Source organism: Diceros bicornis, chromosome 21 (genome assembly GCF_020826845.1).
Source record: "Diceros bicornis minor isolate mBicDic1 chromosome 21, mDicBic1.mat.cur, whole genome shotgun sequence".
Taxonomy (NCBI): domain Eukaryota; kingdom Metazoa; phylum Chordata; class Mammalia; order Perissodactyla; family Rhinocerotidae; genus Diceros; species Diceros bicornis.
Window position 1 is genome coordinate 8,398,599 of NC_080760.1, and position 21,043 is coordinate 8,419,641.

General features: G+C 42.5%; 2 protein-coding genes across 9 annotated transcripts in view; one reads left to right on the plus strand and one right to left on the minus strand.

Annotated features, from left to right (window-relative positions):
- Positions 1-707: 707 nt before the first annotated feature.
- On the minus strand, positions 708-16,840 carry MCM4 (minichromosome maintenance complex component 4). Its single transcript, XM_058564543.1, has 17 exons — positions 16,773-16,840; positions 16,580-16,662; positions 15,981-16,145; positions 15,471-15,634; positions 15,274-15,375; positions 14,918-15,013; positions 14,739-14,834; positions 13,660-13,798; positions 11,239-11,459; positions 9,125-9,245; positions 6,692-6,951; positions 5,867-6,232; positions 5,258-5,385; positions 4,204-4,411; positions 2,956-3,184; positions 2,286-2,419; positions 708-1,437 (listed from the first exon to the last, which is right to left on the minus strand). Exons 2-17 carry the CDS (start codon positions 16,647-16,649, stop codon positions 1,345-1,347), a joined length of 2,592 nt encoding a protein of 863 aa, XP_058420526.1. The 5' UTR covers positions 16,650-16,662; positions 16,773-16,840; the 3' UTR covers positions 708-1,344.
- A 757-nt stretch (positions 16,841-17,597) lies between these two features.
- The window catches only part of PRKDC (protein kinase, DNA-activated, catalytic subunit), a 194,384-nt gene continuing 190,938 nt past the window's right edge, over positions 17,598-21,043 (plus strand). For 7 of the 8 annotated variants that reach the window (XM_058564533.1, XM_058564542.1, XM_058564534.1 and 4 more), the window contains exons 1-3: positions 17,598-17,758; positions 19,351-19,427; positions 19,528-19,620. In XM_058564533.1, coding sequence (XP_058420516.1) covers positions 17,605-17,758; positions 19,351-19,427; positions 19,528-19,620 — 324 coding nt within the window. In that variant the 5' untranslated portion in view covers positions 17,598-17,604. Of the gene's footprint in view, positions 17,759-17,802; positions 19,237-19,350; positions 19,428-19,527; positions 19,621-21,043 lie in introns of those variants that run through there. The other variant, XM_058564535.1, reaches the window with a different exon arrangement.

Here is a 21,043-nt window from a genome sequence, read left to right on the forward strand (position 1 = left end):
CTGGGATACGAATTAAATTGACATGAGACAGAATAACAGGAGAAAATGAAACAAAGCTTTATAACATGCATACATGGGAGAGACCGAGGAAAGACTGGGTAATGCATCAGAATGGCAGAGGTTCTCCTCTTAAATACTATCTTCAGCTGAAGACAAAAGAGGATGTTGGGAGTTAGGGGAGTCAGCTACGGGAGATTACCAGAAAAGCACCATCAAGAGTAAGGTTATTATGCAGATTTAAGTCTTTGCCTTCCACACTGATAAGAGTTTCTAGAGATAAGGTCATCATCCCCCCTTCTTTCTGGTAGAGAGGGAGATACCTTTACAAATGGAGATTTCCCTTACAAATGTCAATGTTTCTTACAAGGGGTAATTTCTACTTTTCAGAGCTTCTCCCATGTCTGCAGTTTTTAAAAATAACCAACCCACAATACTCCTCATGCCAGAGACACATTTTGGGGTGGCCAATTCTGATCCCCTACAAATGTTTCAGAGATTACTTATTATAGTAGTACTTCCAAATAAGATTTCAGCCTATGATGGTTTTTTAAGAATTATGACTGCTAGGATTGAAATAATTTTTGAATAAAATGAAATCCATTATAGTTTCTTTTATGATTTACAAAGTACTCACCATCAAGAATTTCCATGACTGTAATATTCATTAAAGCTTTTTTCTTAATGAAAAATAATGTCAGATAACCAAGTATTACTTATTCTATCATTTATTTAGGAAAAAGTTTTACATATAAGGATAAAGGAGTAGAAGTTAAGCTAATTATTTCCAACCACTCATTTCCATCTTATAGTGGCCTTGAGAACAAGCCTCTAGAAGGAATCACACTTGAGAGTTGAAACAGGGAGAAAGGCTATGGTCCTTCATTACTTCACACAGAAAGATATGCCGTCACTAAGTCTTAGCTCATATTACAAAAACCTCAACATGAGGGTGATTGCCATTAGAAAGTCCAATACAAACCCCATGACCCAGACCCAGACTGCCAACTCCAGAAAAGACCGACATCCTGCTATCTGCATAGAAATACAGATTAAAAGCCCTGGTGCTAAAGAAATGGCACTTCAAGAAAATAACCTCTGCTGTATACGTTTGTAAACCAGCACAGTACTGTTACTTAAAATGTTAAAGAAATGAAAACACACACTTCACTTTGAAAATGGAATCTAGGTTAGAAAATTTTTATGGAGCCAAATAATGACTTGAAGAATCTATTTCCACAGATGGCAGCGGTGGCAGCTGACTGGCCCGCATCCCATACACATGAGCAAGCATGTGCAACATCCAAGTGCAGACCAGCAGGACACACAGCACTGCTCACAAGAGCTTCAGAGCAAGCGAACGGTTTTTCCAGTTACTGTCAGGAAGTCATCATCAGCCAAGGCACGCAGTGCTTCTTCAAACATATCTTTGGTAATCGCCTTTGGGAAAGAGGAGGAAACAAATATTTCACACGACAGGTATTCCCTTACGTGTTCGAGATACGACGATTTCAATGTTAAAGAACTGCCAGAGGCTTTTCCTTTCTGGTGGTTGTATACACTTCTTATGCTCTAACTTAGGAATGGCAAACACTTCCTGTGAAGGGCCAGGTGGTAAATACCACAGGTTTGGTACCTGAATGGTCTGCTGCAACTCCTCAGCTCTGCCCCCGTAGTGCCAGTGTCACCCAGATGACACGTAAGTGAAGGGGTGTTATGAAAGTAAGTGAAGGGCTGGATTTGGCCAACAGAGTTCTTTTCACTGAACAACTCAACTTTATTTAGTCACAAAAGGGCACCTGAGCATTTCATCCCCCAAACGGATTTATATAATAAATTTCAGTTATGAAATTAAGATGTGCGATTGTAACACTATTTATAATAGCAAAAAACTGCAGACATCCTACCTGTCCAACAACGGGCTAAGTAAATGATGGAACATGCATGCAACAGAACGTTACCCAACCACTACAAATAAAGTTATGAAGTCTATCTACCACCACAGATGATATTAACAGTACATTATTAATTAAAAAGAAACAGCAAGTTACAAAACAGTGTAGCTATAATTGACTATGTTTCTATGTACATATACACACAGAAAAACCATGAACGGAGTACAACAAAATTTTACTCATGATTATTTCTTGATGATGGGTTTATGGGTGATCTTACCTTTCTTATTTATTTATTACTTAAACATTATTAAACAATAAATGAAGGAAAAAATAAGAAAAAACCTTGAAAGCAGTATCAAGGGAAAAAAGAAAATACATATAAACACTTACTATGTCAGACTGTCCCCGAATATCTTCAAAAAGTTGCTGGTATTTTAGAGCTGGTGTTTTGCCCTTGGATAAAATAAGTTTCTTCAATGCTTCAGCTAACTCTTCTTTCCGTTTACGAGATGTGGCACTCATTCCTGATTAAAAAAAAATTAATTAAAATATTTCTGGGATAAGGAAGTGAAATATTTCAAATTTCCATAAATATTTCCTTAGTAGTGTTGCTAAAAAAGATTAGGGGACAGTGGCTGAATGCCAAAATACATTTTAAATCATGAGTTCTGAGTTCTCTGCTGTTTCCCATTTTCTATAAGCCAATAGCTGCAATTTTCCCCTGAAACACAGTCCACATAATCTGTATAGTAGGTAGACTCACTGCTCATTAAGAAATGAATTACTTCTTTATGATGGGCTAAGATGAGCGTCCAGACAGCAGGGGATGAGAGAGAATTCCCTTGAAATCAGAATCAACACTGTCTGGGCCAGAGTTTATTCTCCTCAGGAGAAGTCAGTGTCTATTCTCACAACTTTTATTAGATTCTCAAAGGGGCTCTGATCCAAAAAAGGTTAAGAACCTCTGCTTCAAATGATGTAATCGTTAGCTTCAACGTGAAATATCAATCACTTACATATTAAATTTCATGTGCTTTTATGTTCAATGCAAATGACAAACCTGTAGTAAGGATAGATATGTCCACAATGCCAGTCCGGGGGTCAGTTGCAGACTGCTTCAGAGCCTCCCGATGGAGGCGTTTGGCCTCTTCAACGTCAATTGCTTCCACTTTGTTTGAAAATCGTACTTTTGCATGGGCTTCCGCTAAACGAATTAACGATTCCAGCTGTCGAGGGTATGCAGAAACCATTCCTCGGCTACTACCAATCTTCCTCATGTCTACATAAGCCTAGTGTACACACACAGGAAAAAACCCAAAACTCCTCAGTAACAATAACCTTAGTCTTGTGGTTGAACTTTGAAGTAAACTGTTAGGATTTCATTAGAAAAGTGAACTCCTGCCTGGCTGCCATGTGCAGGTGTGGAGGAGAATTAAAAGTCAGATCTAGCCTTGGGCCTCGAAGCTCATCAAGGTGTTATGTGATGTGGCTCTGGAGAATGGAGAATGGGAACGGGCAGAGAAGCTGTGTGAGGCCTGGCACTCAGAGGACACGGTGTGCTGGGTAAGAGGCAGGTGGGGGTGCCCATCTGAAAAAGACGCTGAGGTACTGACTCTGGTTTACACCTCTGCTGAGGATTCACTTAATGAGGCATGCAGCAAAGGTTTACTAAGATAATGTTACAAAGGTAAGTTGTATTAAACTTATCTAGATGACATAATTTTATTTCTTTTTGAAAAACTCTCAAGAATTTGATACAAATGGAAAATTACATATCAGCTGTAACTTTCATTTGAGCATCTTTGGGGGCTTAGTAAGGATGTAAAGCCCATCAAAGCACCAGGAACCTTCATAATATCACAGTGTTTGAATAATCTAACGTGTCAGTGTGCACTGCTGCCCACATAAAAGGATACTGAAAGTGAGCACAAATTACTTATCGTTCATCTTACTTTTTAGAAACAAGCAAATGGACGTTCAGAAAAATTGGATGACTTGTCCAGAGTTACAAAGTTACTACATAGCATCACCTATATTTCAACTTAGGTATTCTGATCTTAAATTCACCGTGCTTACAAGTGTTTAACTATAAAAACAGTGTGTATAACATATATAAATGAATCTTTTTCCCTTTTACATTTGGAAAGTCAATTTTGCAACACAGGAGAAAAAACAGTTATAGAGAACAGCATGTTATTCTTGACAGAATAATTAATGTTTTAAAGGTGATGACCAGCTAGTTACATTTATGCTTTTGGCTACAGGCTCAGCAAAACAGCTTTTCAGGCTTTAAACACTGACGTATTACCTCGATGAGAGCCTGGCTGGCTTCCTGGCTCAGCCGAGGCGTGACTGTGCTGTGAGCGTAGGCAATGTAGTCCTTCAGCACTGCCATGTCCATGAACTCCTCCTCCACCTGCTCCTGGCTCTGGTAGTAGAGAGCAACAAGGTGGTGAGCCAGACGTCTGTCGTAGGCTTCGTCCTGAGGGTCCAGCATGAGGAATATCAAATCGAACCTGAGAAAATATTGTGAAAACATAGTTTTCCTAGTTGGCACACCAACACACCTACAAACCTAATTTAAAAATTGCGCTCCAGTCACCCAGGCACGTACAGTGAACGTGCGTTTAGTCAGGGCCGCAGAAGGGGAGGAAGTGTCTCCTGTCCAGGCTGCCTAAAGAGCCTCAGATCAATCCAGTTCACCCTGCTCTGTCCCCAACAGGCACCCGCTTTCCTGGCCCTTAGGTCTGCCCAGGAAACAGCTAGTCACCAAACAGCTGAGTCAACGTAAGATTCCCCTGAGGAAAACATTATAATAATTTTGAAGACTGGAAGATTTGAATGAAAATACACTCAATCATTTTGGGAAAAAAGAACTATTTGGAAAAAAAAAAAAATCAAGTAATTAAAATTTAAAACCCATTTATGAAACACATCAATATTTGGAGTAGTGAGTTGAGAAAAAGTAAGGATTATATGACTCCGCTTTAACAAATTTAATTTTTCAGAACCGTAACTACAGTGTGAAACTGTTCTCCACACTTTGTTGATCCTCTGTAGTGGCCTTAAGACTGAGGTAAGAGGAGTGAGTGACAGGCTTCTGAAAAGGATGTCAACGTGAAATGTCCTAACTGCTGGAAAAGACAAATAAATGTTACGGGGCTACCCACAGCTGAGTGGAGAGACACATGGGCCTTGCCATGAAAACCCTCAACAAACCAAATTTGAAAACTTTCCCATTAGAGTGAAGACTTTGTGATATTGGCACCCGTTGAATATTAGTATTTCCTTTTCTTAACCTCACCCTGAAAATTCTACAAATGAGCAAAGAACACCAGTTTTATAAAAATATGTTTTTATACCTTGATAGTAACGTGTGAGGAAGCTGGATATTTTCAATGGTAGTTTTTTTAGGATTCCATTGAGACTCGATAGGATTTGCTGCTGCCAGGATAGAGGTGCGTGCATTGAGCTGACAAATAATCCCAGCCTATCAGAGAAAACAGTGCCATTAGGAGCCTCACCCTGATGGTAGCAGGAAGCGTGTGAGCCATCTTCTCCTAACAAGCCCTCTGCCACGTCTCCACTGCCACCAAAAGCCACGTCACCGTATCAAGGTGATTCAGTGGTTCCACTTGGGACAACACCCTGTCCCTGGATTCAAGCCAAGGACTAAGTTTTAGATACATGTATGCTATAACTGCATCCTTCTCAGAAACTAAACCCCTCGCATGAGATGTAGGCAAACTCAAGTTCTACAAAAACCATACATTAGTGGGTTAAGCAGAGCAAAAGATGAAAGAGGATCCTGTAGAAAATACTCAAAGAGATTTACCTGAAATCTAATAGGAAAAGTATTTACCAGTTTCCCCAAGTTAGAACCAAGGTTACACCGGACAGTTTCACAGATGCTTTATTTCGAGTCTCTACATGTTCTGAACGTGTGTTTATGAATGGAGAATGTCACTCACCTTTGCAATGGAAAGAGTCTGCTGTTCCATGACTTCATGCAGTACTGATCTTGTACTTTCATTCATCTTGTCAAACTCGTCAATGCAGCAGATGCCATTGTCACTGAGGACAAGGGCACCAGTCTGCAGGACAAGCTGCCTTGTCTCAGGGTCTTTCATGACGTACGCGGTGAGGCCAACTGCACTGGAGCCCTTCCCAGACGTGTACTGGCCCCGGGGCACCAGGCTGTAAACGTACTGCAGCAGCTGGGACTTACTGGTCCCAGGGTCACCACACAGCAGGATGTTGATCTCAGCACGAAACTTGCCCCTTCCTGTGTGACTAAAATCTTTCCTTGTTCCGCCAAAGAGCTGAAGCAAGATTCCCTAAACAAACGAACATGTCTAAACACTCATTTACCATACAGTAACTGAGATACACTTTAAACATTAGAGGTGTTTTTCTACTCCATGGTTGCAGAATTACAATTAAGAAATTAAAGGAAGGTATTAAAAATGTATGTGACAGTGCTTTAAGTTATCATTAACTAATTTGCACATAAGCACACACCATTATGCCAGAATGGTGGCCGTGTAAATCCCTATTCTGACCCTGTATGGCTTTTCTTACATTTAGAAACATATAAATTTGGTGTAGAGATAAAGAAATGGACAACGAAGCTGTGATTCTCCTCAATTACTAAGCAAGTTAGGTTGCGAGCACCTTGCTCGGCCAGACAGGCAACAGTTCTTATCCTTTTTGGGGGGGTGGGGGGTATGGATGCTTATACTATTTGATCCCAAAGAACTATAAATACCAACCCCAAGTTAAAATTTCAGCGTTACCTTCTTTATATCCTCATGTTCATAAATGCTTGGAGCTAAGGCTGAAGCAAGTCTTTCATAAATGTCTGGTTTTCTGGAAAGTTCCTTAAGCAGTTCCACACGCTTCTCTGAGAAAAGCTTCTGCTCTGCTTCTTCATCAAGGCCATGCAGACGTTTTGCATCAGTTTTCCGATAATGAATGACATCAATGTGGGTTTTGTAGACAGACTTCACATTACTCACTCTTGGATTGACCCGAATAGGAACAGCCCGATAGATGCCTGAGGGCACAACCATGAAACATCCTTTTACCTTCCACTAACGGGCTCAGGAAACCAATGCAGACAACACACAACGCTGAGAGCTGAGGGCTGAGGGCTAGTAATGATGGGGGGAGCTCCCAAGCACATTGCCTTCTTGGCCCTCCCAGGCCTAGGACTCAGGCCTACACTGCAAAGCTCCCTGCCGAAGCCAGCAGGGCAAGTTGGAAAGAACACAGGTTTCTGAAAAAGGCAGACCTAAAAACGTGTCCATCTGTGACCACTTGTTAGCTCTGCAACCCTGGACACCTATATGAGCATCACCACACCATATATCACCATTCCGAGGTTTAAATGAAATTACTTTGCTTCTAGCACAATGTCTGGCTCTATGGCTGTGTTCAATGAACAGTATTTTGAAACAGTATTTTCAATTCCCTTAAGCTGAGTATACAGAATCTGCCTAGCAATTATTTGACTGGAACAAAATACTAAAATCCTGTATCAAAAAACTGGAAAAAAAGGAAATTCTAAAAACTCAAATCTTTTAAAAATCACTCACAAATTATTTCACAGACAGTAAGACAGTTTAGTGAGTCAATGGTGAAGATATGGTGAAGAAAAAATGACTCTACTTTGTTAATAACAGGAGGTGTTTCTAGGTGAAGGGTTGTGCCTTACCCTGCTTTCTAAAGAAAATAATTTAAGAACATTAAAAGAAGTAGATAAACAACCAACTCTTCAATCATACTAACTCATCCATTCTCCAAGAAGAAAAGGTTCCCAAACTGATAAGGCCGATGGTTATCTTTTTTGAATTTCCAACTAGAACCCTTGAACTCCAGGACAATTCAGTTTCCTCCTGCTTTCTGAGGAGAAAATACCCAATCTCTCTCTCACAGCTTTCACCACATGCCGCCACAGGTCACTGTCTTTTTGTTTACCTAACAGGTCAATGTAATTCTTTTGTAAAACATAAAAACCAGTTTATATATAACATTCTTAGAACACACTATTCTTCATGCCAAGACAGATCAGGGGTGGATGGTTATGTTTACTATGTTTAAAGTGGCTTAGTTATCTTTATTGGTCCCTGCAACGGTTCATCTTCACAGAACAGCACTGACAATACTTGTTTCACATCTGTACGGCATTTTCCACAGGGCCCCCACCCCTGACAAATACTTTCACATGTATCATCCCACTAATTCCACTTTGCAGTTAAGGAAATTAAAACAGTGGATTAAATATTTTATCAGAACAGCAGGGTGGCAGAACTGGGATCGCACATCTCTTCAGGAGAGACGACACATTCTTTCAAACTTTTAACTACTACACTTACTTTTATAACTTAAGATTGCTCCTGACAACCGCTGGACTTCCTCCTGGGGAAGACACAGGCTGAGTCCTGACTCCTTGAGCAGAACAGACGGACGACCCCAGGAGCCTCAGCCACCCCCGGACTCAATCCCCACACTGCCCTCAGTTCAGAACTACGCCTGCCATCAACAACACACCCCCCTCGAGAAACCAGGTGCCTGCGCTGCTCCGAAGCACCAAAAGACAGACTGGCACATTTGTGCGGTGCAGCAGGAAGAGCACCCCACTAGCAGGAAGAGGAGGATCCGAGTCCTGGCGCCTCAATTTACTGCAGAATCTTAGCTCCAGTGACGTCACTTCTCTGAATTTCAGCGTCCTCAGCTCTAAAAATACCCTAATACAACTCCTAGCACAGAAACAAGGGACGCTGACCCATTCTTGTCTGTAATAAATAAATTTTAACCCTTAGCTGTCCATTTGGGAAATAAGTAGAAAACCACTTAAAATTCTAGAGTTGGTGAGTGATACTTCCTGGAGCGGCTGGCATAGCTCAGATTTTAGCAATACCAGCCTTGCCTGTAGCTGTTTTCCCAAGATACTAACACTATCAAGACAGATAAACACATGGTTCTGGGACACCTGAGATGGCAAGAAGCAAGTGACCACAAAGACGAGGCATTGAAAGGTGCTATCCTGCCAGATTAAAGAGGTGGTGATTAAAGCACACATCCCATCTTCGCAAGACCTGAAGCACAGGTGGAGGCAGGACCGAGCCCCACGAATCCAGCAAATCCATGACCAAGTCAGAGGATTGACTCAAAAGTGTCACGGAAGGAAAACAGACTTATCGCCTTCATACAACCTACACTCTTACCTGTAACGTTCACTCTGTCTCCAGGCTGGACCTTGTCGACAAGGTCGTTGTGAGCAAACAGGATGACAGTGTGAGGCGTCTGCCCTGCAGGCATGTCTTCAGGAGACTCCTGAAGTTTGATCTGAAAGGAGAGCCGTGAACACAGAAAGCTCAGGTGTGAAGCAAGCACGACGGAGACAAGACGTGCAAGTCTCGGCGCCACTTGCAGGCGACCGTTTCTGAAGCCCAGCATCTTTACTCCTCTTTAAAACACCATTCTTCGTTTCAATCTCCAGACAGTTAAGTTTTTAAAAATGCACATTTACATCAAAATTTGTTTAAAACACACAAATGTAAGGATGTTTATTTAAGCATTCCCCTCTTTCAGGAGACGGGGCAGCGATTCAGGTGACTGTTTTCTGCCATTTTAAGGTTTTAGTGGATATCTCTGTGCATAAATGTTGGCCTACAATTCTAACTACATTTTTTAGAAGTTATTTCCAGTGGATTTCCTAGGTGGAGAAACACACACTTTTCAGGCTTACGGTGAAGCAGTTCTGTCCATTTCTTCTAGTCACTGTGTGCACTTCACAAATACTAGCCTGTTACCTGATTCTATCGACTCACGTGCCAGAAACCGTTCCAGGTGCTGGGGACTCAGCGGTGAATGAAGTCTTGCCCCTCACAGAGGCGAGCGGGGACAGACGATACACATACACACAAGGGAGCACAGATCTGACAGTGACAAATGCAACTGACAGGAGGAGAAAACAGGGTGAGGAGCAGAGACGGCGGGGGTGCAGGAGATGCCAGAAAGCTTAGGGAAGGCCTGTCTCAAATCAGGTGGCCTCCGGGCAGAGGCCTAAGGGTGTGGGGAGGAAGCCACGTGTTCTCCACGGGAAGAATAGCAAGTACAGAGGTCCTGAGGCAGGCTTGTGCTTGACTGAGGAGCCGAGAATAAGGGAGTGGTAGAGACAACGTCAGTGAGGTCTGTAGATACACAAAGGCATGTTGTGGGTATGTTGAGCCATGTGGGCTTGGAAGCTAACCTAAGACGCTAGGTTTTATTCTAAGTCAGTTTGGGAGTCTTTGAAGCATCCTAAGACTACTCCACCACAAGGTCCTTGGGGGCAGGGCTTCCACCTTTGTATCTCTAGCTCTCAGCACCATGGTGGCGTGGGCTGATGCACACTTACTCCAGCAATTTATACCAATGTTACATGAAAACTTATATCTTAACTTAATTTTCAATTCTTTGGTTAACAATAAAGTTCAACACTTTTTTCACATTTGCTAGTATTTTTCTTATGGACTTCCAATAAGAGAAATTACCTTTTGTAGTATTTTCAACACATTTTCTCTACTTAAGATTAAAAAAATTGCTTAAGCTGTAACAAAACGAAAAAACAAGACCTTGTGCATACTTTTACACCACTATAATCATAGTAAATAAATGATTTTCTGCCCTTCCCCACTTATTTCTACATCATTTTAATAACTTCAGCTTCAAATTTTCATGATTAAAGAGGTGAAAGTCCAAACTTCCTATATAATAAAATTTGTGAGAGAAACTTTAGAAAAATTTCTCAACCCATTTATTACCAGTGGAACAGCTGCAAAATGACAGAATTAAACCAAATAATTTTTACTGATCTCAAATGTTTTATATACTCTTATCTGACACACTAAAAAAAGTCATACAATTTTAAATGTTTCCCACAGAAGCATCTCACGTTAACTTTGATTTAATGTCAGAGTAGGCTAATTTGATCTGTTAACTTACAAATGACATTAAACTTAAAATGTTTATAGTGGAAGAACACATTCTTTCTCTTGTTATGAAGTATTATAGGCCATGAGAATGCTGACTACAAATAATGACCTGGTGCTCGCAGCAATAAAACAGGGACACTGACGCCCCAAAGCTCGAGCCTCAGAGCGCTCCAGGCATCAGGCTGCAATCGTCGGACAAAACCTACAGAGAGGGAAGGAAGGAGCTGAATGCCGCTCAGGAAGCAAGGTGTTAGGACCTGGAGAGTGGACAAGTTAAATTTGGCTTCCTGAGGCTCCAGAGAGGCAGAACAAAATCAACACGCCAAAGGGGTGGCCACCCAGTGCCCCAGGAGGCCACGCACCATCTGCTTGTCGGAGAACACGGAGCGGTTATGGATCAGCGCCATGCTGTGAGTGGTGTGGCAGCGCTCACAGACGCAGGGCTCAGCGATGCGGCCACGGTCCATCTCCACCCGCACTGTGTGGGCGCACACCTGGCATTGGAAGAAGGCTTCCTGCATCTCTGGAATCAGCTGGGACGTCCTGATTACCATGCCACTGATGGCGATCAGCTGATCGATGTCTGCAAGGGGCGAGAGAGATCAGCTTCTCCATTAGCCACTGCCCATAGCCCAGCCAGATGTGGTCACTTCCCAAGCTGAACTCCTGGCATCAAGCCCAAAAGAATCTCACCCAAAGGTGCAGCAGTACCTGGGGATGACTGCGGTCACACGAAGGCACTGTGGCCAGGGCATGAACATCTCATTGGGAACCCTCAGGTCTGGCCTAGGATGCCCTTCCTGTGTCCAGTTTGCCTTCCTCTCAACTCTGATGGACCTCTGGCCGTTTCTTCCTTAGGGCCTCCTATCCAACAGGTACCCACCACCTCCCTTCTCATCTGCCTCCAGTTCGCCTCCATTTTCTGGTTTCAGATCAAGTCTCTACTTTCACCTATTTTGTCCCATGGCGTTCCTCCTCACTCACTGTGCCACATGGAAGTCTTGCTGTCCTAGTGTCTGTGACAAGCACGGGCTCTAGCACCAGATGGCCTGGACTGAGTACCTGTGTGACCTTGGAGACACACTCAGCCTCCCTGTGCCTCATCTGCAAAATGGGAGCAATGGCAGTACATACCTCACAGGGTTGTTAGAGGATTAAATGGGTCAGTAGACAGCAAGCCTAATAAAAAAAACACTTGGCAGAGAAGAAGCATTACATAACTCAGCCAGTATCTACATGAGAAAGCCCCCGGATAGACTGTTTTTCACTCTTCTCATGGTTCCTCCATGATTTGGACCTTCCCTGAGAGACAATGTTTTCCCCAACTGATGTCCACTGCTGGTTCCAAACAAGTTACACTGTTCTTTGTAGTCAACAAAACATGGCCTGTAGTTAGCCACTGTTGGCCGGGCAGGTCACCCCACCCCAGCACTGACTGCTGATTCACAAGGCCTTCACAACTTGATCCTGTCCTTTTACCTACTTACACATCTTCCTTGCTTCTCTACCCACCAAGCCTTCTTTTACTTTAAAATGTAACTTTTGTAATAAGTTACATAAATAATGCAAAAGTTAAAAACTTCTGAAATCAGTTGAGTACCTCGCAATTTGTAATCGCCCGTCTCACCCTGGAATTCCTTCTGTAACGATGCTCTGCCTCTGAAAACTTACAGCTCTCCTATACCTCCTCCAGTGTCCCCACCAGAACTCCCTCCCAGAGATGATGCCAGGAGCCAATTTCACAGGAGAAAAAAAAATTCCACTTCTTTAATAAACAGTGAAGTCCAACACTTACTCACATTTATTGGCTGTCTTATTTTCTTTTACTGCAATCTGTGTCTTCTGCACATTTATCTAGAGAGGTACCTATTAGTTCTCAATAGCTTTTATGCCTCAATCTTCATATATGGCAAACATCATGTCTGTCCTGTATTCTCACTCTTATGGCCACTGTCCAGCTCAGGATACTGCTGCCCCATATCTGAGCTACCGCTGAAGTCTCCTAACTGAACTTCAACATACCTTCCACACTAGACATACCGCCAACTTCTCAAGAATGGCAAAATCTGTCTCCTCAAAAAGTATCAATGGCTCCCTACTGACTTTGGAATAAAAACCTAGATTAAGTTAGAAATCAAAGCGCTTCAGGACCTAGGCTTACCAGCCCCCATGTAAACATTACCTCCCAAACACCCTGCTTCAGCCATTACTTATTGTCCACATATTGCTCTGTTTCGCTTCTGCTGTATTCCTTCTTTCTTCTGTTCAGAGTGAATTCCTTCATGTCTGCTTTCTAAATCCTTACTGTGATCCAAATTTTCCTTCTACCATGGACTCTTCCCACTTGGCACAGTGCTCTCCTTCTCTCCCTGGGCTGAGACACATCTCTTGCACTATTCTTCTGTTATTTACCTTTTCTTTTATTTACTTTCCAAACTAGATTTCTTTCTTGAGCTCTAGAGCAGGAATCATATTTTGTACTTATTTTCTACAGTGATTCTGAGAAAGCACCTACCTAACAAAATAACTGTAAAATTATTATATTTGGTTAAGTTCAACTTAAGATAGAGAATTTTCAATAGTTACAACATCTTTTATAATTTAAGTCAAAAAAAAAAAGTATGCTGGGTTCATATGCATATAGGATAATTGAATCTGCTATTATTTCCTTGATTTATATTCCATCATCACCACTATCACCACCAATTCTTTTAAAGTTCCTTGATGAAATAAGGTTTTGTTTATTTTCATGCAAAGTATTTTTCTGCTATTAAAAATATCACCTTCTGGATTCAGGTTTCTCATATTCTTAGTCTTCAATGCGTTGAATGGTCTTACTTGAATCTGATGTTCTAAGATCGAGTCAGGGTAACGATCAAAGAAGATCTCATTGACAGCCATGTCAAAAGTTGGAATAACTTCCTGTAAAAATGAATACAAGTATGCCAAACTGTGTTTGTATTCCTATCTTAGGATTACATACAAGAAATAAAGCATTTCATACTGGCAAAGTAAAGCAAAAACACATAATCCAAAAGCATTATCTTATATAATCACACACACGCCATTTACAAACCCTGGGCACACTCAACTATCTTATCTTTGCACGTTCTCATTTGGGTTAAAATGTGAGCATATATATGCAAGTACCTTTGCAATGTACTGGCACACTTTAGGCTTTCAATTAGTAACAGAAAGAATTTGGAGCTCATACTTTCATGTTTTACGTTTTCTCCATAATAAAATGATAACAAAATAGATTAAATCATAATTATCTTCTTCAAATTTGGTAACTTTTGTTCCCCATTTTGCAGATGAAGAAACAGCCTCTGGAGGCTAAGAAACTTGACCAAGGTTACACAGCTATTAAGCAGCAAAATCAAGATTTAAAACCAAGTCTGCGTGCCTTCAAAGCCTAGAGCTAAAATCAATATAGCTGATACTTCATTAATAAAACCTGACCTTAAGCCTAGAAGAAAAAGACAATATAGTTAATATGTTCTGTTAGAGATGGTAGAAATACATAATGCATTTATAACATATTTCCACTTATGATAATTTACTTCATCAAACCCAAAAAGCTACCAATTCTAAGATTCATCAGTATTTTATACACTATTAAGAAACACTGCCAATTAAACTGTGACATGCTGTTGACAGTAATACAAAACCCAATTTCAGAAATGTTCAAGTATGAAAAAATGTTCATCTTAAAGGAGATGAAACATGGTTTTCCAAAGAAGTTCCTGTGCTTTGGAGACATATTCCCTCTGTCACCACCAAGGGAATTCTGCTATCTAGAAACCCTCCTGATGTTCTAGATGTTTACTGTAATTCATCACAGTCAAAGCAAAATTCTTACCTGTGGGTAACAGATGAGCTGTCTGTACAGACTTTTGTCAAATGATTTTATGTGTTCACAGTTTACATTTAAAAATGGCTCCCCAATAACATTAATCTGTAAAATAAAATAAACAAGTTATACTCTAATTTTGTTTTATAATACATAATTTGAAGGTGCAAATAAGAATGTCTGATTACCTCCTCAAGTCGTTGCATATACAGAGGTTCAGTAACATCTACGCCAATGTTTTCTTCTTCTTTAGCCAGAGGGTCAATAAAACGCTGAAGAAATCTCTTGATGTGGAGAGAAAAACGTTAAGCTTAATGCATTTAGGAATAAACAACTATTCAAAATACAAAAAGTTATGAGTATGTCACTATTTGTAAACAGATATAAATAATGTTTTTTTCTTCTCAAAAACTAAAAAAAATCAACAATTCTAAGACACCTAAAAACCTACTAAGTATTATGACTATATAGATATAAGTTATAAACACTTTCTTCCAGCATTTTCAGAGCCCTAAGAGTACGAATTTTAACACATATAGCTCACCTGAAAATTCTCTTTGCACGTTGCCACATTTACATCTGTCCCCCAAATCACAAGTTTTTGCCCTAGAGACTGCTCACTTGCCATGATATCTTCTGTTGCTGGCTACACAGAAAAATATGACAGAATCACGTTAATGGAGAATTACCTGTTTCATGTTCCCAACATGATCCTATCAAAAGACTGTACTGTGTACTCACCCCATCGGACTGCAAATCCACCTGCAGGCCCTTCCGTGCAGACCCCAGGTCAGGCCTCTGCCTCAGAGGTGTGCCCCTAACACCACTCCTCGGGGTTCCCTCTACACGAGAGCTGGGAGTGCCATATGTCAGTGGTGAACTAACATCAAAATCAAGAGGAATAGCTATAAAAATAAAATTAGAAAATTTACAATGAAATTCTGGTAGCATATAAAACTCAGAACTATAGCACGTCATAGGTTGATGTAAGTCATCTACACGCAACAGCAAGCCAAAGGTTTATTGTAACTTGTGGTGATGAAGACTCTGAGGACTATTAAATGTCCTATAAAAAAGCACCAAAAGTTTCTTTTTTCGCCCACTAAGCTCTAACATGTACTATCTCTGCATTCTTTTGGTGAACATATTAGCTCATGCACAGGGTTAGTTAGCTAACCGTTAGCAAATCTAACCAGCTGAAGCATTGTGGGTATATTGACCACAGTCGAACATAGAAGTTCAGAAACACACTTGAAGAATGCATCTGAGGAGGGCTGGAAAACAGTGTATCCTGCGCGGCCGGGCTCTGCAGGTCGGCTCCAGGGGAGGTGGGCATCGGCTGCAGCTCTCCTGTAGAGGTGGAATCTTCCCCTCGACGTCTTTGAGATGGAGATGACCTGGTATCGTCGCTTGGAGCTTGTGGCAGACAAAACAGAAAGATGGCCATCAATGCTCATGTTGGGTCTTCCTAGATTTTTCTGTCTCTTGCGACGGTTTGATTCATTACTTAACAAATACAAACGACACAGAACGGGGGCACTAGGACACGGACGCGTTCAACCAGTCAAAATTTCGCAATAGCCCGGCAAGGGTTAGAGTTAGGGTGTAAACGCGCGTCCGACGCGGCCGCCTTCCAAGGAAGATCTGCGCGCACCGGCGCTGGCAGAGCCCGAGCGCAGGCTCGCGGCCGCACGACATGTCCTCCTCCCTCCGGGACTTGGAAGCGCCGCCCGGGCCGGACATCCGCAGGGCCTCGCGCACGGCCTCGATCTCTCAGCGGCGGCGGGAAAAGGCTGGAGACATGCGAAAGCAGGGGGTGGGGCTGGGGACGGACTTGCGAAGAGACTTACGCATCTGCGCGGGGGTGGCCCGCCCGCGCCGGCTGCCGCGGCGGCTCGGGGTCGACGCCGGGGACGACATGCTACTCGGGTACCTGCGCGACAAGGAGGACAGGCTCGCGCCGCGCCGGCCCGGCTGCCCCCGCCTCGCGCACAGCACCCCCACGCAGGGCTCGCGCCGCGCCCTCCCCGTCGGCGCGCTTACCGGGGACAGCGGCGGCTCGGCGCGGAGCTCCGAAAGTCACTGGGGGCGTTCGCGCTCCCGGACGCACCAGGCGGGCCAAGGTTTCGCGCCGGCAGCAACGACGTCAGCGCGCTCGCGGCTCCCCGCTAATCACAGCAGCGCTGTCGCACGGCTCCGCCTCCGGGAGGCGCCACTGCGCATCGACAGGGGGGAACCGAACGGCCTGCTCTGGCGCCCCGCGGACGGCAGACGCAGGCCTCGCTCGGGGGCCCCTCCGGTCAGGTGGTCTGACCCCCTGCCGGACCGCGGTTTCGCGGGAAATCCGGGGAGTCCGACCAGACCATGTTCACCGGGGGGGTTGATCCTCGCTGGAGCGTTGGCCAAGGAGAATATACTTCTTTATCCCTAAGCATTTTCATGTCTAAAGACATTCCAAATGCATTTTCACCCTTTATCAAGAAAGAAACTTGTAGATCTTCCCCCAAGACCCTCGCTTGTCTTTTACTGCCTCTGGTATTTAGTCAACTCCAATTCACCAACTATGCTCCCCATCTATTTCCGAAGGTCAAACCGTTAGATTCCTGTTTCTCCCAAAGCTTCGATGCATGCATGCTAAGTGTATCGTGCGCAACACATTCTTAACCCTGCCGATCTCTTAATTTACGGCAGAGCAGCTGTTCCTACGAGGGAGACCCCCCCCCGGGAGCGCCTCGTGGAAGGTCCTGCCGCTCCCGCCCCGCCCCGGAAGTTCCGCCCTCCGCACTGCGAGCGCCGCCCCGGAAGCTCCCTTTTCCTTATTGCGAGCCCCGCCTTCTGCCGCACGGAGCCTCTGGGCCCGCGCGGGCTGGGCGTCATGGCGGACTCAGGCTCTGGCGTGCAGGGCTTTTTGATGCAGTTGCAGGAGTCCTTGTCCGCCGCGGACCGCTGCAGCGCCGCGATGGCCAGTTACCATCTGATCCGGGGCCTGGGGCAGGAGTGCGTGTTGAGCACCCGCCCCGCGGTGCTGGGTGCGTACCGTCCCGCGGGCCGCGCGCCGCGGCGTGCCGGAGGGCTGCCGGAGTGAGGCCGGCGTTCCTCCCGCCCTGGGTCTAGTTAACAGTAGCTTGAAGTCCAGCCGTTTGATTCTGCGTCCTCGGAATTTCTGTGGATGTGTTTAAAAAGGGATTTGTCACACTATTTTTTTTCTTAACAGCAGAGGAAAGATATTTTGAAACCAAAGTTGGTGAAAATGCCGTAAGTTTGGCAGTCATTGCCATACAAAGTGGGGAGAGATAATAAGGGGGAAGTATTTACTTTCCCCTTAATCTCCCCTAAAATTTTTCCAAACCGTTGTGTTTGCTGTTCCTACTTTTGAGAAGCATTGCAGAAATATAACTGGAAAGTCATGCTGTTCTTTTAACCTTTTAGCAATGCCTAGATGAAAACTTTTTTCCCTTTGTAGTAAACATGCCTGTTTTTAGCACTTTTAAAATATATCATTGCGTGAAAACTCTGATATTCCTTTTTAAAAGCGCAAATATGCAGACCTGCTCCATTGTGTGTTGTTTTAAAAGATAGGTGCGATTTTCTTTTTACGTGGTGATTGCTAAATAGAGTGGAGAAATAATGTAAATACCTTAAACAAGATGCTACATAGCACCTATATATTGTCAGGGATATATTAATGGGGAAAAAGATGAAGAAACTGACTTGGTGTAAAGGCCTTCTGGTCTCAGAGTTTCTAAGTTAGAATTCCTTTCTTTTCCTTTAATAACTTGTTTATAAAGCAGTTTCGTGTTTACTCGGAAGATTCAGTGTTTTTTCACTTGAGAGATTATGGAGGAGTGTATTTAGTTTTCTATTGCTGCTGTAACAAATACTACAGTTTAGTGGTTTGAAGCAATACAGGTTTGTTAATCTTACAGTTCTGTAGTCAGAAGCCCAACACAGGGTTTCAGCAAGCTAAAACCAAGGTATCAGGCAGGGCCACTTTCCTTTCAGAAGGCTTTGGGGGAGAATTCATTTCCTTTTTCTTTCAAGTTGTCAGCAAAATTCAGTTCCTTCAGTTACAGGACTGAAGTTCCCTTTTCCTTGCTGACGTTCTTTGCTTCTAGAAGCCACCCATATTTCTTCGATCATGGCTCCCTTCCTCCATCTTCAAAGCTGGCAGCAGTGGGTCAAGTGACTCATGCTTGGACTCTCTCCTGCTCTCCCGTATCCCATCTCTCTTATTCCTCCTTCCTCCACTTGTAAGGGCCCGTGTGATTACATTGGGCCCACCGGATAATCCAAGATAATCTCCTCCTTTTAAAGTCAGTCAGTTGATTAGCAACTTTAATTCCATTTGCAACCTTAATTTCCTTTTGCCATGTGAAGTTAGCATGTTCACAGGTGTGACACTAGGGATTGCGGTTCAGGCATCTTTGGGGCCATTATTCTGCCTACCACATGCCTATGGAACATCATCGAGTTTCCTGTTTTCCTTTTCTAAATACAGCAGCTTTAGGTTAGTGTTTTATCACCCATAAGGCTGAAGGGAGAAACGTGCAGCCCCTCATCGTGGGTTATGGAGTGCTTGTTAGCAGCTCTCTTACATTACTTTTTTTTCTTTTTGTTCCAGCATTACAGACTTCCTTAGTTTTTTCCAAAGATTTCGGTTTACTTGTATTTGTTCGGAAATCACTTAACATTGACGAAGTAAGTTGAAAGTTTTCATTTTGCTCTTCTCGTATATTCCTTTATGTTGCCGTGACTCTTATACCTATATTTACTATAATGTGTATTTGTTTTTTTATAGTTTCGTGATTGTAGAGAAGAGGTCTTAAAATTTTTATGTATTTTCTTAGAAAAAATTGGCCAGAAGATCACACCTTATTCTCTTGATATTAAGGTAAGGAGGAAAAAACATACCTCATTATATACCAGTATCCATTTTAACTTATGGTGTAAGTTAAACTTGAATTTTTATTTTATTTCTGCTTTTGTTGTTGGGGAGTTTACTGATTTCTGCTTGATTGTGTTGGAAGTGAAGTGGGCTGTTCTTTTTTTTTTTTGCTGAGGAAGATTTGCTCTGAGCTAACATCTGTGCCGGTCTTCCTCTACTTTGTATGTGGCTTGCCACCACAGCGTGGCTGACGGACTAGTGGTGTAGGTCCAAGCCCAGGATCCGAACCCGTGAACCCGGGCTGCCTAAGCGGAGTGTGCCGAACTTAACCACCAGGCCACGGGGCTAGCCCCCTTTTCCTTTTTTATTGATTTAAGAAGCTAAGGCCTTTGTCAGAAACTATTTTCATAACTTTTTGCAAATAGAATAGATAATGAGTTTTATAAAAAATCATAAATTGGATTTTTTGAGTTGCGGGGAGATTTCAGAACACTTGAAAAAACAACTTTAAAGAATTCTCCCAATGGGTAAGATTCATATATCCTGTAGTTCATATGTTCTCTTGGTCAATAGCCTGAAAAGTTCGCCTCTCTGGTGCCACCCATTTTCTTCTGACCTGCCTTCCCTAGGTTTCCTCGTAATTTACTATGGAACTAGTAATCATAATTTAAGTCATTCCTTCTCAGACTTATTTATACTTCCAACAAGGGCCATATCTCAAGGTAAGTTGTTTATACTGGTCCTGACTTCGCCTCTAGTTCTTGGATGCTAAGAGTGGATGAAGAATATGTATTCAACCTGAGGTAATTTATAAGTAGTATTTTATAAATTATAACTAGCTCTAATATATAAAATATTTTACTGATCATCAGTCTTTTTTTTAATAGGTTTTGATTTCATTCTCTTTTGACTTCTAGTCTTTCTTGATTGGAATCTTAACATTCTAGAAAACTGTTTCAATGGTAGGAGTAACTAGCATTTCTAGAGTGCTTCATAGTATACAAAGTTCTTTAATGTACAGTTTATCTTATTTAATTTTTACCAGAACTCTTCTGTGAGGTAGATATTCTTAATTTCTCTTGCTTACAAATGAGACTTAGAAGTTAAGAAACTCACCCAGATTTTGGAGCCAGGTTGCCTCCTTCCAGAGCGCCTGCTTGTTTCCTTACACTGTACTGTCTGCTGTCGAGTCCCAGCCGCTCTTCTCTGAATTGCTTCACTTACCTTGTTTATTCTTTGTTCTTTTTTTCTTGATATGTGGTAACAAGTGCTATGGGAAGTATATAAGGAGGAGTAACTTTTTTTAATCCTGCTGAGGTCTCCATTTACTTTATGTTTTTATGGTTATTGTTGGTATTATTACCATAGCATATTGTATCAATGTTTTCAGTAATTTTTGATCTATATATTTATATACTCTAATGTTGTA

Bases quoted from the DNA above. Each gene is read 5' to 3' on its own strand.
- MCM4 (XM_058564543.1), bottom strand. From the start codon at position 16,649: ATGTCGTCCCCGGCGTCGACCCCGAGCCGCCGCGGCAGCCGGCGCGGG. The intron at 15,635-15,980 runs GTGTGTTTCTGA...TTATTTTTATAG, and splicing joins TCCTCAGATGCATTCTTCAA to CTATTCCTCTTGATTTTGAT. The intron at 6,952-9,124 runs GTAAGAGTGTAG...TTGTGCCCTCAG, and splicing joins AGACAGAGTGAACGTTACAG to GCATCTATCGGGCTGTTCCT.